Raw genomic sequence first — 20,070 nt, 5'->3', positions numbered from 1 at the left:
GCATCTATGTATAGTACATTGTTCATATTATGGGGTATTCATGAGGCATCCAAATGACATTTAATGCTGAACCAATAGGAAACTGCCACATGGACACCATATTGTGAGTGAAATCTGCCACAATAACACTCACCCTTTTGCACGCCATAGCAAGTCTCAAGACGGACAGTGAAAAAAAAAATGCAACCAAAAAGGAAATGTAGAGTTTTAACAACAGACTCTAGGATGCTGTGGCTGATCCTGGCGTGTGTCGCTGGCCGCTCGGTAGCTCGAGCGCCACCAGACGATCCAAACCCAGACACAGAGCCAAATCTGGTATACTACTCCCCAACAAACACCAGCACGAACAGCACTTACCAGCGAAATGTGGTGGCCGTCCTGGAGTTCCTCTACAAGAACAATCCCCCAGACGGCTATGCAACGAGCCTTGGCTATGGCGGCTTCCCAAACGCTGTCTACGCGCACAGTGGCTGCTACAACATGTCCGACCAGCCGAGCTGTGGACAGTGCATCCAGAACGCCTACACGAACATCCAAAGTGTTAATCTGTATGCCGTTGGTGGTGCGATTTGGATCAACCAAACCTTTCAAAGGTGCCGCATGAGATACGATCCTTCCAGCTTTGAGATCGTTCCTGGTAAGACCACAAAAATTTAAGTGCAATACCTTCGTTCTTCTTTTTCTTCTAGGTACTTTGGGCATTGTGGGTCCAAACATTTCATCTCCAGCTCCAGCACCAGGTCCAGGTCTAGCTTTAGGTCCAGATCCAGATCCAGATCCAGCTCCAGCTCCAGCTCCAGCTCCTCCAGATCCAGCTCCAGCTCCTCCAGATCCAGCTCCAGCTACTGGCAAGCAAAATGCTGGGACGAGAAATGGCGTGATAGCTGGTGCTGTGGTGGGAGGAGCTGTGTTTTGTTTTGTTTGTGCTGTTCTTGGGTTCTTCTTGTTAACAAGGCGAAGAAGAGAATCGGAGAAATCGGAGAAATGCGAAGACTTTGGGATCATCAAGGGTAAGGAAATCTGAAGTGCTTCTAACTTGCTGAAGATGGACCCACCTTGATCAAGGTCTCCATGTGGTCTTTTCTTACAAGGATTTGTGTGCGGCGACCAGGGGGTTCTCTGTGGAAAGCAAGCTCGGTCAAGGTGGATTTGGAACTGTTTACAAGGTTAGCTGTTTTTTATGTGAAGTCGCACAGTAGAACTATCTGTCTAAATCTTGTAGGCCACCTTAAACAATGGCTCGCAAGTAGCAGTGAAGAAGCTCTCGTTGCAGTCCAACCAAGGCAACAGAGAGTTCGTGAACGAGATCACCATTATCACAGGAATCCAACACCGAAATCTTGTAAGGCTCAAAGGCTATTGTGTCGAGGCAGATGAAAGACTGCTCGTCTACGAGTTCCTCAACAAAGGCAGCCTTGACCGGGCGCTCTTCAGTAATAATCTTTTGCTTCTTCCTTTGTTTCTCCTTCTAACAAAATTAAAAATTCCATCCGCAGGTTCTGGATCAAATGTGGTCCTTGACTGGCACTCACGCTTTCAAATCGCCATTGGGATAGCTCGGGGTCTTGCTTACTTGCACGAGGAGTCTCATGTTCAGATTATCCACAGAGACATCAAAGCCAGCAACATCCTCTTGGACGACAAGCTGCAGCCAAAGATCTCCGACTTTGGGATATCAAAGCTCTTCGACTTGGACAAAGGCTTCGGCTTCACGAGCACAAAGGTGGCCGGCACACTGTAAGTTTGATCTCCTCTTCCTTCCACAGTCTGGACGAAACTCACGCCATTCTTCTAGTGGATACATGGCACCCGAGTACGCAACTCGAGGGCGATTGACGACCAAAGCTGATGTCTTCAGCTATGGAATCCTCGTCCTGGAGATCGCCAGCGGCAGAAAGTGCGTGGATCCGGCATTGCCAGCCGAAGAAGAGCTCTTACTTCAACTGGTAAGTCGATCAAATTAGAACCGATAACCAATGGTGTCATGGCTGCAGTCTTGGAAACTCGTCATGGCAAACAGGATGAGCGAATGCATTGACAAGAGGCTGGGCGGTGACTACGCGGTGGACGAGGTTTCTAGGCTGCTCCGTGTTGCCATGCTGTGTACGCAAGAACATGAGGAAGCTCGACCAACAATGAGTGACGTTGTGGCCATGTTGCTGGGATATCTCGAGATTGGCGCTCTTCCCACCCAAGCTCCCTTTCACTTTGGCCTGGTAATGAGCTCCTCAACGACTACAAGTAGCGATTACTTGAATTCCATGGACATGCCGCGTTGAGCAAAAGTGTCGGAAGTTTCCGGACTCTGCCGACTTTAAGATCTTGTCCAAGTCTTCTCAAGCCCAGGAAATAAAGAAGAAAGGTACGCTGAAGCTGGATCGAACACATTTTACTAGAGTTTCTCTTAAACCATCGTGTTAGCTTGCACTCTTGCAATCTTTCTGCCGCGCAAACCCAGTGATGAGCGCCATCCACGCCACTTCATCGTGTTCTTTGAGTTGGAAATATAGGAGTATAGTAACAGCTCTAGGTTTTTGAGTTGGGCAAGAAGCTGTTAATTAGCCACGATTATAAAAACCTTCACTTTGGCCAGGTACTGAGCTCCCGGACAAGTATAAGTACTAGCGATTCCCTGGACAAGCCGCGTAGTAGGTTTTCCTTGGGTTGTCCGTAGAGATCGTGAAGTTGAAACTCCACGAGCTGGATCCAGCTATTTGTCGCACTAATGACAACGTCAAGCACCTCAATATCTTGACCATTTGTCCACTAGAGCTGCAATTCATTCTTTGCCAGCGTTGAAAGCTTGAGCAATCGTGCTCATTGACTTTTTCTCCTCCTGACATTTTGATTGCCCGAAGTTGAGATGGAACTCTCGCAGTGAGAAAAAAATGCAAGAGTTGAAAAACGAAATGTAGAGTTCTAGTTCCAGCCGCAGAATGTAGGATGCTGTGGCTGATCTTGGCATGTGTCGCTGGCCGCTCGTTATCTCACCAGACGATCCAAACCCAGACACAGAGCCAAATCTGGTATACTACTTCCCAACAAACACCAGCGCGAACAGCACTTACCAGCGAAATGTGGTGGCCGTCCTGGAGTTCCTCTACAAGCACAATCCGCCAGACGGCTATGCAGCGAGCCTTGGCTATGGCGGCTATGCGACGTGCCTTGGCTACAGCAGCTTTCCACACGCTGTCTACGCACACAGTGGCTGCTACAACATGTCCGACCAGCCGAGCTGTGGACAGTGCATCCAGGACGCCTACATGAACATCCAAAGCGTTCTTTGGTATGCCACTGGTGGTGTCATTTGGATCAACCAGACCTTTCAAAGGTCGCATGAGATACGATCCTTTCAGCTTTGCGATCGTTCCTGGTAAAACCATAAAAGTTAGTAATAACTCTCCTCCGGGTCCAAACATTTCATCTCTAAATCCAGCTCTAGCTACAGCTGGGAGGAGAAAGGGCGTTATACCTGGTGCTGTGGTGGGAACACTCTTCTTTCGTCGTCCATAGCTAAAACTTCTTTCTTTGTAGTCTTTGAGTCTACAAACTTTGATTTTCTTGGAAAGCAAGGTGGAAAGCTAAAATTGGTTTCATGTAGCTTTTTTTGTAGGCCGAGGAGTGGCAGTAAAGAAGCTCTCGCTACAAGGAGATAAGGAGTTTGTGAATGAGCTCCAGCGTCCAGCATAGGAACCTTGTTGTGCAAGGGGACGACAGGTTTCTTGTCTATGAATTTTTGGAGCAAGGGAGCCTGGTAAGTTGTTCATCCTTTTTCACTTTCATATTGGATCATGATAGGAATCCAGATTGCCCACCAGTGCCCTTGCGTATCTACACGGCGGTCGCCTTTCGATCGGATTCGTGTCGCTGCTTGTGTTCTTGCGTGTTCTTGGTTTTCTTTGTTCGCTCTCTTCTCTCCCTTTTTATTTGTGGCGATCTTCTCGAATCAGACATCAAAGCCAGCAACATCCTCTTGACTAGCACTTTGGAGCCCAAAATCGCTGACTTTGGGATCTCAAACCTCTTTGACATCGAGAAAGGTTTCACGAGCACAAACGTGGCTGGCACTTTTAAGTTTTTAAGTTCTGTGCGTGTTAAGTTTGTCTGATTGGTGGGTCCAAGGCCGACGTGTTCAGCTTTAGAGTCGTGCTCGCGTGGACATAACACGAACGGACAAGGAAGAACTGCTGGTGCCGCTCGAAAGTTTGGCATTGTATCGATAACTTCCATACAAACTTAACGGTGACACTGTGGTGTAGGCTTGGAACTTGAGCGAGGCTGGGAGATTGGACGAGTGCGTCGATGAGAGAGTCGGGAATGACTATGTCGCCAGGAAGTCCACAGAACGCTTCACGTTGCTTTGCTTTGCACCCAAGACTGGAGAGCTTCGACCGGCAATGGGCGACGTTTTGGCGATGTTGCTCGGCTACCTCGACCTCGGGTCCCTCGTGTTTCTCATTTCCAACCGATAATTCGCGAAGGAGAAGCTCTAATCTCGATCGGGACAATGGACGTGACATGGAACTGTTAAACGCACTTTACGAGCAAGCGAGGGTAAAAATCATATAAGATGAAATCCTGACAAAACTAGATGTATGATCTATGGCCGGGAGGGAAATATAGGATTAGAGATGAGCTGCTTGTGGTGGGTTCTTCTTCTCATTCTTTGTTTTGGCACACGGCCTCTCGCAGCACAGCAGCAGCGACCAGTGGACGTCACGGATCCAGGTCAACTAGCAAACGTTCTCTACTACAACACCGCCAACACCAGCGAAGGCAGCCCATTCCAGCGAAATCTCGACACGGTCTTCGAATTCCTCCAGGGGTTCAATCCCTCCAATGGATTTGCAACTTCTCTCGGATATGGTGCGTTTCCCAACATCGCCTACGCGCACACGGCTTGCTACAACATGTCGGACCAGCCCAGCTGCTCATCTTGCATCCAGCAGGCGTATGCCAATGCCCGAGCTGTAAGTTTCGATCAACTTCTAGACGATGGATTCATTGAGTTTCACTCAGAGATTTCCAATTGGTGCCCGTTTCTGGAGGAATTCCACAGCAGAAAGATGCAACATGCGGTTCGAGAATAGCAATTTTACGAGAGACTTGCCATCGGGTTTGCTTCTTGGTTTCTTGCCTCAAAGTTTTTCCTTGTTTCTTTCCAATGTCAAAGTTCTTCCATCATTGTTTATCCAGGGACGCTAGGAATATTGGGTCCAAATGCCTCCGCTCCAGCTCCACCTCCAGTGGTTCCCCCTCCAACGGCTCGACCTCCTGCTAGCACTCCAGGTACAAATCAAACCTTTGAGCTAGAAGAGAATTCGTTCTTTCAGGCGGTGGCAGTGGCGGATCAAGCAACACAGCAGCCATTGTGGCTGGTGTTGTGGTGCCAGTGTTTTTGATCCTGGGAGTTGCCGGACTTCTGCTCGTCAAGCGCAGAAGGTCCCGACGACGACGACGACGAGGGTTGCCTCGAGTTCCTTCTTCAGAACTGCAAAGTAGGACATTTCCTCCTCTTCTTCTCGCTTTGTTGAAGCTTTGTGTTTTCAGGGAGTTCGAGAGGACCCATCGCGTTTTCTTACCGGGATTTGTGTGAGGCCACCGAAGACTTTAGCGACCGAAACAAACTCGGACAAGGCGGATTTGGCACCGTGTACAAGGCAAGCACAGAAAATATAAACTTTGCCAACTTCTAAACTTGTCAGCTCGTGTGTGTAGGCTTTCTTTGGCGATGGAACCGTGTTTGCTGTGAAGAGGCTTTCGGTGGGGTCTCAGCAAGGAAAGATGGAGTTTGTGAATGAGATCGATATCATCACCGCCATTCGTCACAAAAATCTTGTGATGCTCGAGGGATACTGTTGCGAGGGGAATCATCGGCTTATCGTCTACGAGTTTCTCGAGAAAGGGAGCCTCGATCAAACACTGTTCGGTAAATGAATCCATCTTTCCTTTAAGCTCATTGTAACTAGGTAGTCATTGCCAGGAAAGAGTTTACTCTTAGATTGGCCAGCTCGCTTCCAGATTATCGTGGGAGTGGCGAAAGGCCTCGCTTATCTCCACGAGGAATCACACGAACAGGTTATACACCGGGACATCAAGGCCAGCAACATCCTCCTTGACAAAATGCTCCAGCCGAAGATCTCCGACTTTGGAATCTCCAAGCTGGCGGGAGTGGAGAAAGAAAACACAACCACGAGAGTGGCCGGGACAGTGTAAGCGTTTCTCCTTTCTGGCTTGTTATTCTGGAACTCACCAGTGTGTAATAGTGGATACATGGCACCCGAGTACGTTCTTCGAGGGCGATTATCTTCCAAAGTCGATGTTTTCAGCTTTGGAGTTCTTGTTCTCGAGATCATCAGCGGCAGGAAGTGCATGGATGACACACTTCCTGTGGAAGAAGAAATCCTTGCGCAATGGGTAAAACATGATCTCAAGCTTGGTGTTTCTTACTTGTTTCTTCTGGTGGCAGGCTTGGAGCCTCTTTGGTGCTGGAAAGCTCGAAGAATTAATCGATCCTAGACTGGAAAAGTTTTACATCGCAGAAGAGGCTCACCGAGCCACGCACGTCGCATTGCTGTGTAGCCGAGAATTTGAAGGGAGCCGGCCAACGATGAGTGCCGTGGTTGCGATGCTCATGGGTTACCTCGAGCTAGAGCCGCTCACCACGGTAGACAGTCCCAACTACTTTGGACAGATTCGCCACCATGGTTGGACAACGACGACGACAACGACGACGTCTCAAACCGGCTCTTCTTACGCAGCTTCTCCCTTGACTGCTACGAGCGCACGCTAGTCAAAGTCTGCCACTCATTTCAAAGTCTGCCACCTTTCTCGAAGCCTGAAACCTGGTGTCTCGCACTTTTGTTAGTGGCGGAAAAAGTGTGGAAGGACTCACGCTATCGAAGATTTCGCAGCAAAATCAAAAGTGGCGAATCTCGGCAAAGATTGATCATATGTCCAAGTGAATTGTGTTTAAAGACTAAGTCAAGAAAGACTTCGAGCCAATCCCTAACGCCAATCTGTGCTGAGAGTCTGGATTTTTTCGATGGAGGTGAGTACTTGTGCTCTTCTTGGATGTAAGCCTAGATGCTAATCCTGAGCAGACAAAGAATGCGGAGCTCCTGGTGAACGGGGAGCTTGTCCTCAAGTCGCTCGACTGCTCGGCCAGGGCTTACAGGATTGCTGACAAGGGCGAACGGTTTTACCATGACGCTGAGGAAGAAACGGTATGGATCTCATTCCCAGGCACGGCAGTTCTAGAAGATGTGGTGGTGGATTCCGACTATGGGCTTTCACCACTCTGGGAAGGCCTGCAGGCACCAGCGCATTGGGGCTGCAACAGTTCCAGTGACTTGTTCTTTGAATCCCTGGCTCACAGAGGCTTCACAAGAAGATTTGCTGAAATCTGGAGAGATGGCAAACTCACGAACACCGTAAGTTGTTACTTATTTCCTTATCCCCTTCCGGATCGAGGTCCGCATTTGCAGATTGAGAAGTTGGAAGACAGTCAAAACATAATTATCTTCACAGGCCACTCACTCGGAGGCGCCATTGCAGCCCTGGCCACGCTGTGGCTTCTTTATCTCAGTCGCACCGCCACCGCGATCAAGCTCCACAAGCTGCGATTTGTGTGCGTCACCTTTGGGATGCCATTTGTGGGCGAGGTGAAGCTGAGCAAGCTTGCACAGAGTCAAGGCTGGGACGATCACTTCGTACACGTTGTTTGCAGGCACGACATCGTCCCCAGAATGCTCCTCGCTCCTCTCAAATCGACCTCACAGCGTTGGAGGGTTTTCTCAAGTCAGGGCAAGTGAGCTCGAATGAGAAAGAATTGGCACTCTTTGCAGGAAAGGGGAAATGATCTGTCACAGTGTGGGACAGACTAGGACCAACAAACGATCAGGGTGAGAGCAGCAAACCAGAAAAGTTCAAGAAGAAAAATAAGAATGATCGCTGTAACATTTGCAAGAAACCAGGGCACTGGGCACGAGATTGCACAGACGAAGAGGCCAAGAAAGCCAAGGAGGCGCGAAAAGCTGAGGCAAAGAGAGTGGCAGCAAGAAAGAACAAGTCGGCCAACTTTGCCAGGACAGCAGAAAGTAGCAAGGAAGACAACCAGGAGGACGTGGACGACCATGGGAGCGCTAGAACAGCAAACCCAGTCGGCGGAGAGGAAGACCACGGTGGTGAGCGCACTGTTGGCAGGACCAGGGCTAAAAATAGTGAGGGCAGTTTGAGACGTTCTGGCCGTGAGCGCGCACAGAGGCTGGGCGTCAATACAGGGAGCAGCTGGATATGCAAGCAGCTAAGCGGGCTTCTCGACAAGAAACCAAGGCTGCTAGAGACCGATCAGTGACAGTTCCAATTCCTGAGACCTCTTACGATCCAGTCTTTTATTTTGCCAACTCTAGCATGGGGAGCAAGGCGAGAACCAGCTTCTACTTCTCTTCAGCCATGGCCGAGATGCACTTCTCTTGCCGGATCTGATGCGGATCAGTGGCGCACTGCTCGTCAAGCTGAGTACAGCTCATTGATGGAGAACAAGACCTGGGATCTTGTGGAGCTGCCACCTGGGAGGAAGGTGATCAAGACCAAGTTTCTCTTGCGGCTCAAGACAGGACCTGATGGAGACACGTGCTACAAAGTCAGATTTGTTGCGAGAGGATTCTCACAAGTTGAAGGAGTTGACTTCTATGAGACCTTTTCACCAGTGGTGAAGCTTGCATCAATTCGACTTCTCTACAACTTAGCAGCTCACGAAGACATGCACGTCGAGCACATGGATGTAACGACGGCGTTCCTGAATGGCGACTTGGAGGAGGAAGTCTACATTGAGCAACCAGCCGGATTTATTGCCAAAGGACGAGAGCAGTTGGTGTGCAAGCTCAAGAAGGCCCTCTACGGCCTGAAGCAATCGCCTCGTGCCTGGTACGCAAAGATGAACTCGTTTCTTCTTGCCCTTGGCTTCGGGAGTCTCTCTGCAGACACTAATGTGTATATTAAGCAAGTGGGAGCTCTCCTGGTGCTGTTGGCTTTGTACGTGGACGACTGCTTGCTCCTCAGCAAAAGCAAGAAGCTGATTCATCAACTGAAGAAAGATCTCAGCTCGAGATTCAAGATGGTGGACCTTGGGAGCGTCAAGTATTGTCTTGGCATCCAGATCTTCAGAGACAGGAGGAAGGGCACACTAGAAATGTCTCAGAAGAAATATATTGAAGAGCTCCTCCAGAAATTCAAGCCTAGTGACGTCAACTCTGCATCAACGCTAATGGAAGTTGGCATGCACCTTAGTAAGGACATGGCACCTCAGACAGAAGCAGCGAAAGCAGTGATGGAGAGGATCCCGTACAGGCAGATGGTAGACAGTTTAGTCTACCTCATGGTTTGTACCAGGCCAGACATCGCCTATTCAGTGGGAGTGGTTTCACAGTTCCTGGCAAATCCTGGCTTCCAGCACTGGCAGGCAGTTAAGCGTGTGTTTCGTTACCTGAAGGGGACTGCCGATTATGTTTTGTGCTACACAAAACAAGAGCAGCCTCAACTCAAGCTGCAGGGATTCTCGGATGCAGACTGGGCAGGGGAAGTTGATCAGCGTAAATCAACTTCTGGCTACGTGGGCAGCGCAGCAGTTACATGGAGCAGCCAGCGGCAGCCAATCGTGGCTCTCTCGAGCACAGAGGCTGAGTATATCGGGATGACCCAAGCAGCGAAGGAAATTCTTTGGCTCAGGACTCTGCTGAACGGTCTAAGCTACGAGCAACGGGAGGCAACGGTTCTGCATTGCGACAATCAAGGAGCTATTGCCTTGACGAAGAATCCAAGATTTCATCGCAGGATAAAACACATCCAGGTTCAGTTTCATTTTATTCGTGAACAGGTAGCGGTGAAGAAAGTGGAACTCGTCTACTGTGCTACCACGGAGATGGTGGCAGATATATTCACGAAGGCACTTCCACCAGCAGTGTTCGCGCGACACGTACAAGCTCTGGGCGTGAAGAAAAGAAGTATCGCGAGCTCAACTTGAGTGGGAGTATTGAGGGAATATTCGTGTTCAGTTCTTATTAGTCAACAAGAGTAGGCCCCGGGCGTAGCGCCAGCAGCGGCTGGCATTCCAGAGTACATTCGTGATTTCCTATCCCGAATAGGAAAGAGTGCGGAGATGGTGACAAGCGTTGGTATCACTGGGCAAGGCGCAATTGGGAAGACGAGACTTGCCGAGGAGGTTTTCAACAGGATCTTGTTTCGTGAGGAATGTCCGGGAGGAGGTTAAGGGCCGTGGCACCAATGCCCTCTTTGTCAGGATTGTCAAAGACATCTCAAAGGTGGAACTCAGCGAGTCCAAAGCTCGACATTATTTGTTCCAGCAAAAGCGCCTGTCCAGCGTCAACGTCTTGCAGGTGCTTGACGATGTGGAAAGCCACGCCCAGCTCCTGAATCCCTCCTCTGGGACGTTCCAGCCGCGTGATTGTGACCAGCCGAGACAGAGACACCCTCGGGCGCCTCACCTTCATCCATGAAGTGGGTCAACTCAAGCACGAGGATGCAAGGATGCTTTTCGAGCAGCATGCCAAACTGGACGCCGGACTGGATCGAAGCCTGGTGGAAGAGATTGTGGGCGAATGCAAGGGCGTACCCCTGGTGCTCGAAATGGCTGGTTTGATGCTCCAAGGGAAAAGCGATGAGCGCGACTGGAGAGGCGCCAAGAGCAAGTTAAGCTCCTATCCAGAAGTTGTGGACAAGTTGCGCATCAGCCTGGAGCCGCTGCATCAAAGAGAGAGGGAAATCTTTCTCGACATTTGCTGCTTCTTTGGAGAGGTGAGCAGGGCAAGCGTTTGCTGGATCTGGGAAGCCATGGAAGACGTCGAGGAGAGCATGATGAACCATGATATCAAAGTCTTGTTGACAAGCACTTACTGCGGCTGGAAAGCTTGAAGTTGATGCCGTCTCACGATCTCATACGTGACGTGGCCCGCGAGGAAGTGAACAGGGAATCCCAAAGCATTGGAGAGAGGAGGAACTACAAAGACGCTGATAAACTCTTGACCAGAAGCATGGTAAGTTATGAGACGTGACTCAGCAGTTAATGTAGCTCCGGGTTCTTTTCCAGGTGACTCCAAAGATCAGAACAATGAGCTTATTTGGCAGCAAAGTCTCAAGACGAGACACACGCATGACTTTGGATGTACTGCCTTCGTCATTCATCTCCTGCCTCGAAGACAATATCAGCTTCTTGGACCTTTCTGGAAGCAACATCACCAGGCTTTGGGATGACCATCACGAGCACAAGGTAACAAGTCGCAAAAGGTTAAATCACCACTCATAAGTTCACCATTCATTTCAGGTGGTAATGGACAAATTGGTGGAGTTGATGTTGGATAAATGCAAAAGCTTGACAACCATCAAACAAGTGGAGCTATGCAAAGATATCAGAAGTATCTCGTTGAGATTTTGTTCCGCTCTAACACGACTTGCCAACTTGACTGAAAAGCTTGAGATGCTCGACCTTACCGGATGCAAAAGCTTGACTCTGCTACCAGACTTTCCCAGCCACTGCGGGATCCGAAGGCTATCTTTAAGGTGGTGTTCCAGAATTCAGGAGCTCCCTGACTCTATTGGCAACCTTGAAAGGCTGGAAACCTTTGATCTGGCTGGCACGTCAGTTTCTAGTCTCCCTGGGGCATTTGGCAACATAAAAAAGCTCGAGAATCTGGATATCTCCTTCTGCATGAGCCTTAGCTCATTGCCGACGTCGTTTGCTGGGCTGTCTCACTTGAAGTCTCTCCACATGTTTCGATGTGGTATCGTGAAGTTAAATCAAGGTTTTGGTGAGCTGAGGAGCCTTGTTAACCTCGACATGGCGGAGTGCTCGCAGTTTACAGAGCTCTCACCTGATTTTGGCAAGCTGGTGAGCTTGGAGGAGCTGATCCTCAAGAACTGTAAGGAATTCAGCATGCTCCCTCAAGGCTTTGAGAACCTGAAAAATCTGTTGAAGCTGGATCTCGAAGGATGTGCTCTTGTTCAACTGCCGGATGCTTTTGGAGGCCTCGGTTCATTGACGAGGCTTAACAGTGCTTATAGCCGGATCCAAGCCGTGCCTCTCTCTGTTTCCTATCTTGACAAAACAGAACAACTTCGGCTTGATCACTGCTTCCTATTAACCAAGGTAAGTGGGCTGCCAGGAGCACTGAAAAGCATACCCGGGCAACTCCGAGTTCTGGACGTGGGGGAGTGCTTTCAACTTGAAGTTTTGCGAGACCTGGGAGAGCTACACCACCTGGAGAAACTGATTCTATGCAATTGCATCAATCTCAAGGAAATACATGGTGTCGACAGACTATCAAGCTTGACTTCACTCAACTTATCTGGCTGCTGCAAACTTTCCAATTCCAACGTTCCAGGGCTTAGCGAGTGCAAGTCATTACAACGTCTATACCTCAGTGGTAGCAAAGTTCACATCTCCCCCAATGATTTGGAGGTATGTCGTTTCTTTTCATGGCGTATTGACTCACCTTGATTATCCTTATGAAGGTTCTATCCCAGCTGCAAACCATAAGCTACTACTCGTCCAGATTGACTCCTGGATGCAAGAATCAGCTGGCAGTTCCTGTTCACTTAGATAACTCTCAAGCAATAGAGCCTCTTGTGCCAATGAAGGACGTGATACTACTGGAAGAGACGGTTTCAGGTTTCAAGCCAGTTCAAGCAATTGTGATCCAACTGGTGGCACACGATCAAGGATGGTCTGATTCTGAACACCTGCATGGGAGGTATACTGGAAATTCTTATTTTGAAGTCCGAGTATCAAGAGGGGGTACACCTACACCATTGTTTTCAACAGACACTCGGATGGTCGTGACCAGCTGCATATATGCCTCTTCCGGAACAATCTTCCAGGTTTTATGGATTATGGGATATGTAGGTTCTTGGGGTGGCAGCTGAGAGTGAAGGAGGCCAAGATGAAGATTTTTTACGATCGTGCAGGCACCGCAGCTGGTTTGTTTTCTCACGACCCACAGTTCATGGCAGAGTTGAAATGGCAGCACTGGCGGTACACTGTTGCAGACTGGCTCCCGTGCTGGTTTGAGCTGCGCAAACTTGCTGCCCTCGACTTGGCACATACCGAATTTATGTTTCTACAGTGGGATAACAAACAGTTGGTAGTGGAGAAAGTGGTGAATGAACAAGAAGAAGAGTCTGTCAACTTTCCTCGATACAGACATGTTAAAGTCTCAAGCGCAGAATTCCGACAGTTCTTTAATTCGTGTGCCACCGTGAGGAATTCCATGGCACACCCTTGGCTCGATCTGGGTGCCCTTTCTAGGCACGGGTGGTCCCAACAGTTGAGACGTCCGAAGCACTTGGCCGAAGGCCCGATTTGTGTGTCCGAGATATGGTTCCAACTCAAGATGGAACGGGATGAGTGTTTCCAGGCTCAGGAGTGGCCAAAACGATGGCACAAACGAGATCAGTGTCCGTTTTTCCGGCTGGCATACAGATCCCATCTACATTCGGGGTGCAAACTTGGTGGACGCAGGCACTTTAAGAAGGGCGATGCAAATGCTCATCTCTTAGAACAAAATGGTGGCTGGCATATCTTATACAGCACCAACGTCATGCAGTTTTGCACCCTCAACTTGTCTACAAAGACTGGTAAGAAGGTTTTGTAATAAACTTTTTCGCTTAATCCAAACACCATTCATACAACGATCATGAAACATTGTTTTTCAATTCTCTGGCCTGTTATCTACCGATCTGTGCTGATAATCCCTTCACTTCCTCCACTTCTTCCTGCCATACCAATAAGCTACCCAAGACACCGCAACAGCGACCACGATCCCCGCCCCGACCTTGAATCCGCTGTGCTGCAACAAGTCCGAGGCAACAGCCGCCATGGCTCCTCTCTCGTCGTCAGTGGCAGCCATGGTCGAGACGAGCGAGTCGGAAGAAGTGGCCTCGCACAGCGCCAGCGCAAACTTTATCCCCTGCCCCGCCAGGAGCTGCACGTCCTCCACCATCGGCCTCTTCCTCGCCACCACCGCGAGCGCAGCATACTCGCTCTTGGAGCCGCCCTCGAGGAACGCTCCCACCAATCGGCCCCTGTCCACCCAGTAGGCTCCAAACTTCTCCGACTTGAGATCGCCAAACAGCAGGCACTCGCCCGAATTGTCGCCGAAGAACTGCCACGAGAGGCTGAAGACGCGGGAGTAGAAGTATGGGAGGTAGTCGTAGTCCTTGGCTCGCTCCGGATGCATTATGGATTCCACTGCGTGCGCTGCCGACTTTCGGGCGTGGTCGACGTGCTCCAGCCGCCGGACATCGCCATACATCTTGAGCGGGAATGCCGCGACGTCGCCGACGGCGTAGACTGTGCTGTTGCTGGTTCGCATCTTGCCATTCACTTTGATGCCGCCTTTCTCCATTGTGAGCTGACCTTCGAGCAAGGTGGTGTTTGGACGGATCCCCACGCCAACCACGACTAGATCGGCCGGAAGCCGGGTTCCATCTTTCAGGACAACGGCTGCTACCTGGATGCGCAGCAGGAAAGCGATGTTAGAGAGGGCGATCGAGACGAGTTTCGTTTTACCTTTCCATCTATGTCGCTCTCGAACGTCGACATAACAGTGCCTTTGACAAAAACCACGCCTCTCCTTGTGTAGTAGTCCTCGTAGAAGGTGGCGATTTGAGGCGTGAATAATCGAGCAACTGCGAAAGAAGGAAAAAAGAAGGTTTTTGCGTAACGAAAGAGAAAGGATACGTACTGCAATGGGATTCCGGGAAGACCATCGTTACGTGGACTCCATTAGATACCAAAGCCGCTGCGCATTCCATGCCAATGTAGCCACCGCCGATCACCACAGCCTTGCCGCCGCTGCAGCTCTGCATTGCCTCGACAAGCTTGGTTGCATCGTGGAGGTTCCTGAGGTAGAAGATGTTTCGAGCGTCGGCGCCCGTGACCCCGAACTCCTCCAGTCTCAGCACGCGAGCACCAGTGGCGACGATGAGCGTGAGATAAGCGATTGTTTCCTTGGCACTGGTGAGCAGCGTTTGTCGTTTCAAGTCGACTGACACGACTTGAGTGTTGAGCAGTAGCTCGATTCCTGGATAATCACAAATTTTTTTATCCTTCCTACCAAGAGAAACTCATACCGTGCTCTTTGTACCATCTTGCAGTTAATCGCTCAGCTCCAACACCCACGCAGGTATGGAATGCAGGCAATCGAACAGCGCCTGGAAATTGAAATACTTTCAATATAAAAAACAGTTTTTTTTTTTGTCTTCAGAAAAAAATGCCGAAAACGAAGAACACCACAAGCAAGAAGATAGAAGAGAAGAAGAAAGAAGAAGAAGAGAAAGAACGCACGCCGAAAGATTGGATGGCAAGCTGCTGCGATCAAAAGATCAAGGCAGTGTACCTTCAGGAAGCAAGAAGCCCTTGCTGAGTGCCGGTCTTTCATACGGGGCAACCTGCACAAGCAAGCAATCAAACAAACAAGCGCGCGCTTAAAATCCCTGGCACGAATGGGAAATCCTCGTCAATCAATCAATCAATCACACACTCCCCTGCTTAGAGAAGAAGAAGAAAGAAAGAACAAAAGGGAAAGCACTCACAGCCTCGTCGGTGATGATGCACAAATCTCCCGCCGGTATGCCCAGCCTGACGAACTCGAGCGCCGCGTAGCCCGCCGAGACGCCGCCCCCGAGAATCACAAATCTAAACGACCGCCCCATGGTCTCTTCTTTGCTCTTCCCCCAAATTTGCAAAACCCTCGCAATCTTTAACAAGTGGTGAGTGGCATTTTGGTTGCTTGTTCACTCAGCTCAGCTCAGCCGCCATACTTGTTATAGCAACAACGTATCCCCGCCTGCTATTTATAGAAAAAATACGTCATTCATTTCCACTTGGAATGCTTGCGATGCCGGGTTAAAAAAGAAAAAACGCACTTTGCATGTACTAAAAATCGAACCTTTACAGGGTTTCCGTGAATCTTTCGAGTTTCTTCGGTCCGTCTTGATTCTTGCCACAAGAACAAAAGAGATGTTGGAAGAACTTTTACCATGATCGAGTTTTGTAGTGATCACTTGCAAAGCGATGCCAGAACACGCCGCGGAGGAGTGAAGGGTCTTCTCGCATGAAGCACGGCCAAGTTGTCGATGAGGAGAACATCGCCGCGGCACCACGGGATTGCCACGCTCAGCTCGTGTATAATATCCAGGCACTCCAAGACTGCTGCTCTCGGCAAAGGACTGCCATCGCCAAACACCACTGCGCGCTCCGCAACGTTTCGCGCGTCCTCCCAGCCCGTGTAGGCCGCCACCATGCTGTTGAACCAGATCTTCCTGCCGTGGCTTTTCTCGTTTTTGATTGCTGGGATTGGTCCTGATATCGTCTTGAGGCAGCCATCGTCGAGCCATTCGACTTGCATTCCCAGCTTCGCAGCCCTGAGAGATGGATGCAACATGAAAAAACTTTTGCAAAGAAAAAAACGGTGGAGCTACGTACTTGGCTTGCGCTTCGCTTTTGTCTTTCGTCAAAAAAGTCGATTGCCAGCCCCGTCCAATGGGAGAAGATGGATCATCACCTTCGCCGAGAACTCGGATGTAGAGAAGGCCTTTGTCCTCCAGATCTTTCACAAACTCGGGGAACTTGGAAGCCATCTTATCGTAGATTAAATGGCTGAGCACTATCGGAGTCTCACCACCTTCTTTGGCCTCCACCTCACAATAAAAGAAGAGCTTTGACGGATACTCTGGAACCTGAAAAATTCGCTGGTTTGTGAGTATCAACATCTAGTCACTGCAAACTTTACAAACTCTAAAATTCTTGAGAACAGACACGCGAGTAAAGAAAAGAATCAAAGCAAGCAATAGAAAAATCCAGAAGGAAACATTGAAAACACCAAAGAAAGAAGGAAAACCAACCTGTGCCATCTCATGGTGGAAGGGAATTTTTTGATCCGGAGGGGACTCATTGGAAGTGAAGACTCTCCCTACCACGTTTGTTCTCGGGGCCGCTCCACCAACGTAGGGCAGCTCCTCGTACCCAAATTCCCTCACCACCGCATCGAAATCCGCGGCGCTGTCCACGCCAAATCCCCTGAAAAGAACAGCGCCACTCACAAACAGCTGCTCCTCGATCCAATCCTTGTGCTGCCGGATCCACCCCCTGAAGCTGCCGACATCGCAGCTCGCCGCCGATGGAGCCAGAATGCGAGGGAACTGGACGCCATCGAAGACGCGAGGCGGTGGCAGAGCCTTGAAGGCGCTGGGAGCCAAACGACCCATTTTCGCGACCTAGCTTTCTTTCACGCCCTCGTGAAGCCCATCCAAAACGAAGAATCAAAGCATATCCTTGCTTACAATGTACCTGGACTAGAAGTATTCCAGGGGAGAAATACGGAGCGCTTTAAGTGCCCGGAGATCAAACATCCGTTGTAGTCTAGTCGGTCAGGATATTCGGCTCTCACCCGAAAGACCCGGGTTCAATTCCCGGCAACGGAACCTATATTTCATTTTGACCTCGTAAGAAATATCCGCCTTTTGACCTTTTTTACTGGAAGAATATACGTTTAGGGTTCTTGAGGAAATTTCACTTTTTCCAAGGGCATGGCAAGCAGCGCAGTGCACAATTTGTGCCTCCCTTCCTCGTCTACTGCTGACAGGAGATTATCGCTCGGCTCGGGGCGTGGATTAGGTGCCGCGGGCCGGCAGGGCTCTCGATTCAAGACATTGCGTGTGGCGGCATTGCGGCAGGACGGAGGAGGAGACAGGGACGATGGTTTCTCGGGTAAGAGGCTCTTTCTATTCCTCCTTGCCCTTCATTCTATCCTCCCTCGCTTCCTCCATTCCAATCTGACTGACAGGCGATAGATTCTCTCCAGGTGACGAGCCTCCGGAGTCGCTCTTCATGAAGGAGCTCAAGCGGCGCGGCCTCGCTCCGCCAACAAAGTACTCTGGAGCTTCCACCGAGACCAAAACCAAGCGCGAAGAATTTGGCAGCGGCGAGGATAGTAGCGACACCGCTCAATCATTCAAGTCTTCCACTTCTTCATCTTCTTCCTCCTCGAATTCCTCCGAGTGGAGGGATGATAGGAGTGGTCAGCTGAAGCGAACGCTGGCGCTCAATAGCGAAGGCCTTGACGTGAGTTCTCCATTCCCATGCAAACCTTCGATAACTTTCCTTTACCAGGGACTCATACCGCGAGCTCAGGAGCTCATCAAGCTCGGCGCGACGTTTTTCCTCGCCTTCTGGCCGCTGATCATTGCGATTGTCGCGCTCTTTGTGGCCATCTATCTGGTGAGTTCATCCATCATCTATGGAGAAAGTTACGATTTTGCTTGGTTTTCTCTGCAGTACTTTGGTCCATCCTTTATACACGAGGGAGACCTTCATGGCGGAAAGCCTCCGTACGTGGATCCTTTCCAGCTGCTAGAAGAAGAATCGCTGTCCAAGGAACCGGGATTATCGCCGTATGTTCGCTGAGAACTGGCATGCGTGATTGATTTATCTATAGGGGACTTGTACAGAACATATCGCTTCCATATCCAGGAATGTTTATTTTCTCAAGCAGGTAGTTTGTATATCGGGATTTTTCAATCGTCGTGCGCAAGTTGTCTGACGTGATCGATGTGTGATCTACTTCTTAACGTCAATTGTCTTTGCATCTTGATAGCTATGGATCAAGGTGGATCCGGACCAGTGTGCAAGGCAAGTGAATGAGACGACGTTATGGTTTCTTATGAGATTTTTATTTTTTATTTTTTTTTGCTTCCAGGGTGTTCGAATGTTTGTGAATGTAACTAGCGGAATCTCGTCAGGCCTGAACGTTACAGTGCTGAAGGGAATCTGTCGACTCCTCGGTTACGAGTTTTTGGAGACGATCGAGCACTATTTGGTGGGAAAATTTCCCTTGACTACTGAGCGTTTCTTTTTAATTTTTAGGAATGCTCACCATGCCAAAAGCTGGACGACGCGCGGCTCACGAAGAACTATTTACAAATCGACAACCACGAGGAAGAGAGCCGGCGATTGACAAGCACTGTGGTAATTCGAGCCGCTCCAATCGCGAGAAGCTCCCAGTTACATCACGAGTAGTGGAACACAGAAAATTCTCTTGACAGATACAAGCATGATAGACAAACTTGTACGTACGTAGACGCGTAACTCACATTTATTCTTTGGATGACTCCAACGTTTCCAAGTCAGACATGGAGCTTGACTGTCTTGCCACCGAAAGTTTTTGGATCACTCGCAAGATCAGGACTATAAGGCGTAGTTCCATTCGGACCCAAGACACCCAGAGTACCTGCGATGCAAAACGATCAAAGCCGGATATCATATCACACAAGTGAAAACTCTCAGCGCTGATCGATGAGCTTTGATCACTGACCGGATGATACGAGCTCCTTCCGGAAGCTGTAGGCCTCGAAGCGCAAGTGGCAGCGGTCGTCGGTGCCGTTGATCCAGTAGCGAGCGCCGACGGTGAGAGGAGCTACTTGCTGGATGTCCGTGTAGGTGTGCTTGATACAGTCCGAGCAGCCCTGCTGGTCCGCCATGCCGTAGCAAGCCGAGTGCGCGTAGGCGGTGTCGGGAAACTCGCCATAGCCGAGACATGTCGCAAATCCATCGGGGGGAGTAGAGGAGTAGAGGAAGCGGATGACGAGCTCCAGATTCTTGAGGAATGGGCTGCCTCGAGTGGTTCTGGCGGTGTTGAAGTAGATCACTCCAGGGACTGTGTCCTTGTTGGGGATGTCTGGAGGGAATTGGATTTGCGCACTGGCGATGGAGAGAACAAGCTCACAAACGAGGAACCAAGCGCCCAAGGAGCTCCACTTTGCTAGCATTTTGCGACACAGTGGCTAGAATCTTTCCGGTACTTGACTTGACTCACAGAAAAGATTGGATCGAAGAAAACTTGGGAAGTGAACAAGAAGGTCTGGATGGTGTAGTTGGTCATCACGCTAGTCTCACACACTAGAGGTCCCCAGTTCGAACCTGGGTTCAGACATAATTAATTTTTTTTATTAAATGTTTTTCTCGTGATAGTGTTCAATTGTGCCTCAACCTCTTTC

General features: G+C 49.8%; 6 protein-coding genes, 2 non-coding genes and 1 pseudogene across 10 annotated transcripts; 6 read left to right on the top strand and 3 right to left on the bottom strand.

Annotated features, from left to right (window-relative positions):
* Positions 1-100: 100 nt before the first annotated feature.
* LOC9658565 lies at positions 101-6,994 on the top strand (annotated as a pseudogene). Its single transcript, XR_002992248.1, has 18 exons — positions 101-637; positions 690-1,010; positions 1,066-1,166; positions 1,223-1,433; positions 1,497-1,737; positions 1,796-1,946; positions 1,995-2,276; positions 2,943-3,373; positions 3,799-4,087; positions 4,260-4,441; positions 4,574-4,970; positions 5,020-5,116; positions 5,197-5,289; positions 5,334-5,498; positions 5,551-5,660; positions 5,719-6,212; positions 6,267-6,417; positions 6,470-6,994. The product of XR_002992248.1 is annotated as an uncharacterized LOC9658565 (transcript).
* Positions 6,995-10,159: 3,165 nt separating this feature from the next.
* Positions 10,160-10,932, top strand: LOC9651687 (TMV resistance protein N). The gene is made up of 2 exons (XM_002968961.2): positions 10,160-10,239; positions 10,458-10,932. The coding sequence occupies exons 1-2, from the start codon at positions 10,160-10,162 to the stop codon at positions 10,930-10,932; spliced, it is 555 nt and encodes a 184-aa protein (XP_002969007.2).
* LOC9650946 (disease resistance protein RPP4) lies at positions 10,536-13,667 on the top strand. Its single transcript, XM_002968960.2, has 5 exons — positions 10,536-11,054; positions 11,108-11,287; positions 11,342-12,475; positions 12,529-12,767; positions 12,920-13,667. The coding sequence occupies exons 1-5, from the start codon at positions 10,938-10,940 to the stop codon at positions 13,665-13,667; spliced, it is 2,418 nt and encodes an 805-aa protein (XP_002969006.2). The 5' UTR covers positions 10,536-10,937.
* LOC9650945 (monodehydroascorbate reductase 2, peroxisomal) lies at positions 13,660-16,003 on the bottom strand. The gene is made up of 7 exons (XM_002968686.2): positions 15,943-16,003; positions 15,610-15,863; positions 15,414-15,465; positions 15,148-15,228; positions 14,760-15,098; positions 14,585-14,703; positions 13,660-14,525 (listed from the first exon to the last, which is right to left on the bottom strand). The coding sequence occupies exons 2-7, from the start codon at positions 15,727-15,729 to the stop codon at positions 13,770-13,772; spliced, it is 1,467 nt and encodes a 488-aa protein (XP_002968732.1). The 5' UTR covers positions 15,730-15,863; positions 15,943-16,003; the 3' UTR covers positions 13,660-13,769.
* LOC9651686 (clavaminate synthase-like protein At3g21360) lies at positions 15,923-17,347 on the bottom strand. Of its 2 annotated transcripts, XM_024673946.1 has the most exons (4): positions 16,921-17,347; positions 16,502-16,755; positions 16,056-16,440; positions 15,923-16,015 (listed from the first exon to the last, which is right to left on the bottom strand). In XM_024673946.1, the coding sequence occupies exons 1-3, from the start codon at positions 17,281-17,283 to the stop codon at positions 16,077-16,079; spliced, it is 981 nt and encodes a 326-aa protein (XP_024529714.1). In that variant the 5' UTR covers positions 17,284-17,347; the 3' UTR covers positions 15,923-16,015; positions 16,056-16,076. The 2 variants fall into 2 exon arrangements, with proteins under 2 accessions (XP_024529714.1, XP_002968731.1); XM_002968685.2 differs by having other exon boundaries at positions 15,923-16,440.
* Positions 17,348-17,426: 79 nt separating this feature from the next.
* TRNAE-CUC lies at positions 17,427-17,499 on the top strand. Its single transcript has one exon. It is a non-coding gene; the product is annotated as a tRNA-Glu (tRNA).
* A 77-nt stretch (positions 17,500-17,576) lies between these two features.
* On the top strand, positions 17,577-18,617 carry LOC9650944. The gene is made up of 4 exons (XM_024674038.1): positions 17,577-17,785; positions 17,880-18,139; positions 18,188-18,295; positions 18,353-18,617. Exons 1-4 carry the CDS (start codon positions 17,605-17,607, stop codon positions 18,479-18,481), a joined length of 678 nt encoding a protein of 225 aa, XP_024529806.1. The 5' UTR covers positions 17,577-17,604; the 3' UTR covers positions 18,482-18,617.
* A 473-nt stretch (positions 18,618-19,090) lies between these two features.
* Positions 19,091-19,906, bottom strand: LOC112346043. Its single transcript, XM_024674039.1, has 2 exons — positions 19,389-19,906; positions 19,091-19,304 (listed from the first exon to the last, which is right to left on the bottom strand). Exons 1-2 carry the CDS (start codon positions 19,840-19,842, stop codon positions 19,201-19,203), a joined length of 558 nt encoding a protein of 185 aa, XP_024529807.1. The 5' UTR covers positions 19,843-19,906; the 3' UTR covers positions 19,091-19,200.
* Positions 19,907-19,932: 26 nt separating this feature from the next.
* Positions 19,933-20,006, top strand: TRNAV-CAC. Its single transcript has one exon. It is a non-coding gene; the product is annotated as a tRNA-Val (tRNA).
* The last annotated feature ends 64 nt before the right edge of the window (positions 20,007-20,070 follow it).

This window comes from Selaginella moellendorffii, unplaced genomic scaffold, assembly GCF_000143415.4.
Source record: "Selaginella moellendorffii unplaced genomic scaffold, v1.0 SELMOscaffold_11, whole genome shotgun sequence".
Taxonomy (NCBI): domain Eukaryota; kingdom Viridiplantae; phylum Streptophyta; class Lycopodiopsida; order Selaginellales; family Selaginellaceae; genus Selaginella; species Selaginella moellendorffii.
Note: the sequence above shows the minus strand (reverse complement) of the source record. Positions and strands in the feature narration are given on the sequence as shown.